General features: G+C 38.0%; 1 protein-coding gene across 1 annotated transcript in view; it reads left to right on the top strand.

The window, feature by feature from the left end:
- The window catches only part of LOC149241067 (uncharacterized), a 190,865-nt gene extending 183,329 nt beyond the window's left edge, over positions 1–7,536 (top strand). The window contains exon 13 of the mRNA XM_089370426.1: positions 6,926–7,536. Coding sequence (XP_089226552.1) covers positions 6,926–7,161 — 236 coding nt within the window. The 3' untranslated portion in view covers positions 7,162–7,536. The remainder of the gene's footprint in view (positions 1–6,925) is intronic.
- Positions 7,537–7,797: the final 261 nt, after the last annotated feature.

Here is a 7,797-nt window from a genome sequence, read left to right as displayed (position 1 = left end):
CCGAATTATACAAATGAAGGTATCAAAGGAAGAAGCTGTAGCCTCATACCTTATGAGGGTATCACAAATAATAGATCAACTACAAAAACTAGGAGAAATAATGCTTGATAAAGAAATGACCACCATTGTGCTAAATGCATTACCTGATGAATGGGGCAACTTTGTATCAAGTATCTACGGAAAGAAGGAATCCACTCCATTCAGTGAACTTTGGTTATCATGTAAGATTGAAGAAAATAGGTTGAAGGCAAAGAGTGATGTTGGATCAAATGAACAAGTTCAAGCATACGCTGCCATGGCTAGGAGAAAAGGAAAGTTTGGAAAGTTTGATCCTCGGAAAAGGAAGAAGATTGATATGTCAAAGATTCAATGCTATGAGTCTAATGAATATGGGCACTTTAAAAGGAATTGTCCTAAACTCAAGAAGGACAACAAGAAGAGAAAGGAAAGAAATGAAGCCCATGTTACTGAAGAAGTGGAAGAATTAAAAAGAAGAAATCAAAGGAGGAGGAAGTGAAAGATCTCTACTATGACTGAGATAATCTCCTTCACTTGGTTCTTTTTAGTTATAGGAAATGATAGGAAGCATCACAAGTATGATAGGATGCATTATAGCAAGATAGAGATGACATCATCATAGAAGCATGGAAGGATCGCTGAAGTAGAAAGTCCACATGGTTATAGTAGTCATCATGATAGAAATGACATCTCCATTGAAAGCATAAAAGGACAACTGAAGTAGCAGTATATATGGTTAGAGGAAAGTCATCTAGCAAGATAGAAGATAAGGAAATCATTATACATCATCATCATTAGAAAGAAGCATTTGCAGAATGAGGATCATCAAGATCCTTCGTTGGAATCTTTGTCAAAAGGTTCACCTCTACTTGGAAGATGCAAGTGTCTTGCGAATGTTGATTTGGGGTAGCATCGGATGTGTTCTAGCCATGAAAATTGGCGGAGAAGCTAAAGCACATGAGATCTCCAAGACCTAGAAATGGTTTGGGGAAATTCTGCCCAATGAAGGAGATATTAAAATAACTAATATTTTTAATGGGTTCCTAAGTCAAAACTTAGGAAAATAAAAATATTAACGGGTATTAATATAAAACTGGGTTAGAAGGTTCTAAAGGACATGGATCAAGCCAAATCTAATTTTTTAGCCGTTGATTAGAGATGTAATCTCGGTTGTTGAAGACTCAACAAAAAAAGTATAAGAGGAGGCTTGAGGGTCAGTTGGAGACACACCAGAGTGATCAGTTAGTTCGATTTTCTAGAGCGGGGTTTGCTAAGAGAAATCAAACCAGTGATCAGAGTTACAGGGAGGGGCAGTGAGTGCAAGGTAGAGAGGCAGAGTTAATGTCGGAAGACCATCGCAAAGGCAGACGTAGAGCCAGAGGGAGCCACACAAAGGCCAACAACGACTGCGCAAAGGCTAGAAGGGCCCGCGTGATTGACTCAGAGGCTGCAGAAGGGACGCAGAGGGCCAGAGAGGCTGTGCAAAGCCTTAGAGGGCTGACATAGAGGGTTTTAGGCTGACGCAGAGGCCAAGAGGGCTGACGCAGTGCTTCAGAGTGGGTTGGAGAGGGTTTCATGGAGCAGACTTTCAGAATATCTGCTTCTGAAGAGAGGTATTATTGCTAGATTATTTATCTCTGTCGAGTGAGCCAGTTTGGCACCCAGTGTACTCAAGAAAAGCTGCTTAATAATAAAACCTTCAGAATTGTTGCACCGGTTTTCCCAAGTTGGGTTTTTCCAGGGGACGATTGCCCAAAAATAACAGTGTCCCTTGTGTGTTTGTCTATTTCTTTCAGTTGTTGATCTGTAGATGGTTGAGACTGTATTGTGTTTATTTCAGTGTTTATATGGTTAAATAACCTGTTAGTAATTAAACAAGTAGGCGAAATAAACCAGAGAATACAAATAAAATTTCTAACGGGTGATACTTAGAAATTTCAACAGCGAGTAGTCTACATTCCACCTTGTGTGGGATCCATAGTTTAGAAGGATGATGGTATGATGACAAAGATGTGCAACATGTCAAGTTGGTTGAAGTACTTTCATCTGCAAGCAAGGAAAGGAAGTTGCCCGAAGAAAGTCTAGATGTCCACATGAAGGAAGAGGTATGTATATATTTCATAGATAGATAAAGGCATGTCATCATATGGTTGCAGATAGAATGGGTAGAATGCTCTATCTCATGAGAATGATAAAAGAAGAAGAAATTCCTCCTTTAGAAAGATACATGAAGGCATGTAGACAATACACCTTCAACTCTTCTACATATTGATGCGATATGACCTCATGGAGAATATGAGGTATGACCTCATGGAGAATATGAGGTGGTTGGCATTCATGGTTCCTATGATGAAGGAACTATGTATAGATGATCATGTGAAAGCAATATGTGAAGAAAGGTGAAAGAAGAGTTCGTGAAAGATGTATTTATAGTCATGTAAGATAAGATAAGTGATCAACATCTGATAACTAGAAGGATTAGCTATGACATCTCCATGAAGAAGTTATGAAGACGTTGATAGGTATGTTGGAAAAAGAGAACCTTGGTAATGAATGTCTTGGAGATGGATTCATACATGAGCGGGATGTTGATGTTGCTAGAAGCCGATGTCAGGAGGAAAGGCCATCATAAAGAGGTAACTTTGGTTTAATGTTCATTTTGATTTTGAGAAAATATCTGGTTGGGTTGAAATAGGGCTACCAAAAGAGGGTTGTAGAAATCACCTACAACTAGTACTCATGAGATTGGATGGAAGATCCTGAAAGAAACATGACTTGAAAGAGGTAGATGTATTAAGAAAAGCTAGATGTGGACTAGGAGATCACTTTTCGATGAAGAGAAGGATGACATGACTATTGGTTCAACACTATGGTTCGTTGAAGGGAAAGTGATGGAGAAGATGGTTGATGCCCTATGATAAAGTGATGATGAAGAAGGCTCCATAATGAAGAAGATGATGGAGAAGATGGTCGGTGCCCTACGATAAAGTGATGATGAAGAAGGCTCCATAATGAAGAAGATGAAGATCATGACATGTTGCAGAAAAAGGAGCCCTACAAGCCACTGATAGTACCGTGATCTCCACCAAAGAGCAGATAGCTGCTGTTGGTAACAAGTCCCTAGTTGAGAGGGAGCTTGGGAAAGTCCCTTGTTAAAAGGGAGCTTGGGAGTATTCCTTTTATAGGAATGTGTAAATCCTCCCTAGTTGAGAGGGAGAGATAGACACATCATTCTTGTCTTCATGTTATGAAGAAAGAATGGAGGATTGGGTATGCATCTGAGATAGATTCCGATACTCTTTGAGGATGTGGTAGGGCATCCAATAGGCAAGAGTAGTCGAAGAGGAAATTCCTTGAGGATGTGTTAATCCAAGACAGGAATTGTCCTAGAAGGACATACCTTGTAAACATCTAGATGGGGTATGTGCCTTAAGAGACAATGATGAAAGGTGTTTACTAGTCATTGTCTCGCCAACATTGTGCTTTGATCTTATGGAGGGATATAACTGTTAGTCAAGGCCTTACTATGTGACAATGCTGATTGATATGATGACATGCACTGATATAAGTTGATATGATAGCTTATGAGATGGCTTACCAATCCGGCTCTTCTTATAAGAATTCTTCAATATGAGAATGTTCAAGTACCATGTATGGATTATGAATACCTCCCTAGTTAAGAGGGAGTGTTGAAATATGTAACTAGGTTCGGTCTTCATAATGTCTATTGTAATCATGATTTTATGTATTTGATATTAAAGAGAAAAGAAATTTATTATTGTCATTCTTGAGGCATGGGTTTCATGCTCAAGATAAATTTATTTATAGGTCAAGAACCCATTGAGTGCTTCTAGGTTTGTCATAGAATTATGAAGTCAAAAGAGTCATTTTCATACATGTAAGACCCCTTTGGGAATGTTGTATCTTGTAAAGAAAATTTTTTTATAGTCAAAAGTGTCATAAAGACCCTCCAAGACCTTGTCAAACAAGTTGGCCTACAAGAAGGATCAAGTCGGCCTCATGGACAACAATTCGACCTCCTAAGAAGCCTATATATAGGAGAGAACTCAACCTCCTATGGACACTCACTCATTCCTCATCATCCAAGCGAAGAAGAGGCAGAAGAAAGGCAACCAAAGAAGGATAGAAGGAAGAAGGATGTAGTTTTTGGGATTATTCTCTATCTTCTTCTCACACATGTGAATATTAGAGCAACTTTACTACAACAAAGTCGAAGTTGCAGAAGAAGCTACTGGGAAGTTGAAGTTGCAGAAGAAATTGCTGGGGAAGGTCAAAGTTGCTGGAAGGTTGAAGTTGCTGTAAAGTTGAAGCTGCTGGAAGGTTGAAGTTGTTGGAAGTTGTTGAGTCGAAACTGCTGGAAGCTGCTAGGTCAAAGTAGCTGGAAAAGTACATCAAGAAGGAGAAGTTCAACTTGGTCTTGGAGGGGTCTTTGACAAGTGTCTTAGGTCTTGGAATTCATCATTTGAATTTCTATAAGAAAAGAAGAATTCTTGTGGGGTTTTCCTCTCAAGTGTAGAGGTTTTCGCCCTGGCTTGCAGCTTACATTTTGTGCCCTCTTGTCTATTTGATCTTCATAGCTTGGTAGCTATTTGATGATAAGAACATAATACTAATCAAGTGAAAGAAGAAGCTAATCAAGTTAAGTAAAAATACATTAGAAGTAGTTATCAAAGTAAGAGAAATCACATAATCTTGCTGCCCCTAAGAAGCCTATATATAGGAGAGAACTCAACCTCCTATGGACACTCACTCATTCCTCATCATCCAAGCGAAGAAGAGGGAGAAGAAAGGCAACCGAAGAAGGATACAAGGAAGAAGGATGAAGTTTTTGGGTTTATTCTCTATCTTCTTCTCACACGTGTGAATATTAGAGCAACTTTACTACAACAAAGTCGATGTTGCAGAAGAAGCTGCTGGGAAGTTGAAGTTGCAGAAGAAACCGCTGGGGAAGGTCAAAGTTGCTAGAAGTTGCTGGAAGGAGAATTTGCTGGAAGGTTGAAGTCGCTGTAAAGTTGAAGCTGCTGGAAGGTTGAAGTTGTTGGAAGTTGTTGGGTCGAAACTGCTAGACGCTGCTAGGTCAAGGTAGCTGGAAAAGTACATCAAGAAGGAGAAGTTCAACTTGGTCTTAGAGGGGTCTTTAACAAGGATCTTAGGTCTTGGAATTCATCATTTGAATTTCTATAAGAAGAGAAGAATTCTTGTGGGCTTTTCCTCTCAAGAGTAGAGGTTTTCGCCCTGGCTTGCAGCTTACATTTTGTGCCCTCTTGTCTATTTGATCTTCATAGCTTGGTAGTTATTTGATGATAAGAACATAATAATAATCAAGTGAAAGAAGAAGCTAATCAAGTTAAGTAAAAATACATTAGAAGCAATTATCAAAGTAAGAGAAATCACATAATCTTGCTGCCCCTAGATTTCTCAACACCTAATGGACGCTTGAACATTAGTAATTACTTTAAAACTAAATTAATTCCTTTTATAAGGAAAAAGTAAGTTTAATTTAATATCTAATGCGTGAATGAGATGAATCTCAATGATCAATATCAAGTGAGGCAAGATCTAGTCTTAGTCATCAATCACTTTGGAGATTAGGGTTGTGGATTCAGTCATAACACAAACTAATAAAAGCAAGGCGAGGTCAAGGGAGAAGACACAACAACACACAAGGGCACGAGGCATTAAGAGAGGCATCTTAGTGGTGGGTGAAGAAGGACTTCTAGTCAAGTATATTGGGTCCAAGGAAAGTGCAAAGGGGGCAGCAAAGAGATCCATATTAGCCAAGCCTAGGGCTTGATCAGTGGGATTGAATCCATATTGTTGTATGTATTTTCCTCAGTTTGGGCCATTTTCCCAGTAAGGGAGCACTGGGAGCCTAAGTAAGTTCTGATCAATAAACTGACGAGCTGTGATTTGGCAGAAATTTGTGTCGGTGGGATTTATTAATTTAATGTACTTCTGCTGAATAGTTTCTGTGTATGTTAAGAACTCAGCTGTGATTTTATTCAGTAGACGTAATTCTGCTAGGAATTTATTGCCAGGTGTTGTGTTCAGAAATAAACACCTTATGGGCTGTCTTTCCCATGCAAATGAGATGTGTCGTGCAGTTGGGTACAAGCGCAAGTTGTAGATGACTTGAGCAAAGTATATACCTCCCACATGCAGCTTCTCATTTGAGGAGATCTTGCAAAAGCGTTGTAGGATAGCTGTATTACATTGTCATACTCTCCGAAAGGGGAATGGTGCATTTATTGCACAGTAATAATAATGCATCATATATATATATATGTGTGTGTGTTTTCCAAAACAATTTCATTTGAAGATTTGCCACATAAGAGCTCTTATTTGAATATTCCTGTAACCAAATGGTATGCAATTTGCAGCATTTCCCAGTTGTGATTTTTAGTTTTTTCCAGATCAATTCTTATAGCAGTGCACACCCCCTTCTGCCCTGGTAGCTTTATTTGTTGAACTCCTTTGGCCAGCTTGGTTGCTGTTTCATGGTTTGTGCATTCTTATTTACAAGGCTTAGTTCCATAAAGAGTTTCTTTGCTCCCCATTATTTTGTAAAACAAGCTTATTGAAAATTGCATTGTGCAAAAGGTCCAAGATGCATCTAAATATACTAACTGAAAAACTCATCATAATATGCATTCGTATTTTAACCATAGCAAGATTCATTCACTTTGGAAAGTTTTAAATAAAAATTAACCTTTTAAGGATAAAATCAGTAAAGATTGTGCTCCTGAAAGTCGTTTTGGAATATATTTAAATATATACAAAATGAGTACCCCAATTTCAAGAAAAAATTGGGGCTTTTATTATTATTATGATGGAACCAAATTCTTTTATCTTGCTTTAATTGAGGGGAATTGCAGGACTGATTAAGCTATTTATTTTGATACTGATGCCCAATCACCTAGTTCTAGGATTGGTCTTTTAGTAAATAAAGTATATCAAATCGTTTTGTTTTGGCATGCCTTCAGAGTGACATATGGCAATGGAGCTCCAGGAAAAGTTTCACAGGAACTGTATTCAGTTCTTACAAGCATTCAGATGGGTTTGGCCGACGATAACATGGGATGGACAGTCGAGGTGGAGGAGCGAGTTGACAGAGAATCCTAATTGTATGCAAATTGCATATTATTAGGCAGTGGCGTTAAGGCCTACAATGTCATTGTTTTTGATACGATGATCTAAGGAGCTGATTTCATTCCGATAAAATTATAATGTATGAGCATTGGTAGACACGATTTGTATGTGATCTTTTTCTACCATTTGTTTGACCAGTTTAATGTTATCTTTTTGAATGGTAAATATAGGGTGTTTATTATAAGACCGGCCTTCAAATCTTGTCTACAGTGATGATTCTTTATTGTGGTCCCAACAATTTTATAAGAGGCAGAGTGGGAACCAGCTATCCCCTAATAAACAAATAGGGTAGTGTAATTAATACACTTGGTTTATTTGGAGATAGAATGCATAGAGTGTGTTCAGTCATTAGTGTTTCTTACGAGTTTTTGAAGTAACTTCTATTATTTCTTGCTTTGTGTACTCAGTGAAATTTTAGTTTTTGACTACGTCATAATCTTTTTATTCAACTTGTTGAAATCAGAGGGGATTTTGATTTGATCATTTCACTGGTGTTTATTTTTGAAGAGGATGAATTTTTTTATAATATGGGCGGTATCATCTTCTTTAACTTGCGTCTCTTTTTTAATATTCCAAATCTTATATTATGAATTTAATGATTGTGATAAT

This window comes from Pinus tabuliformis, chromosome 8 (genome assembly GCF_031772625.1).
Source record: "Pinus tabuliformis cultivar Carrire ecotype Pingquan chromosome 8, CPIR1, whole genome shotgun sequence".
Taxonomy (NCBI): domain Eukaryota; kingdom Viridiplantae; phylum Streptophyta; class Pinopsida; order Pinales; family Pinaceae; genus Pinus; species Pinus tabuliformis.
The sequence above is the reverse complement of the archived record's forward strand: the minus strand, read 5'-3'. Positions and strand labels throughout refer to the sequence as shown.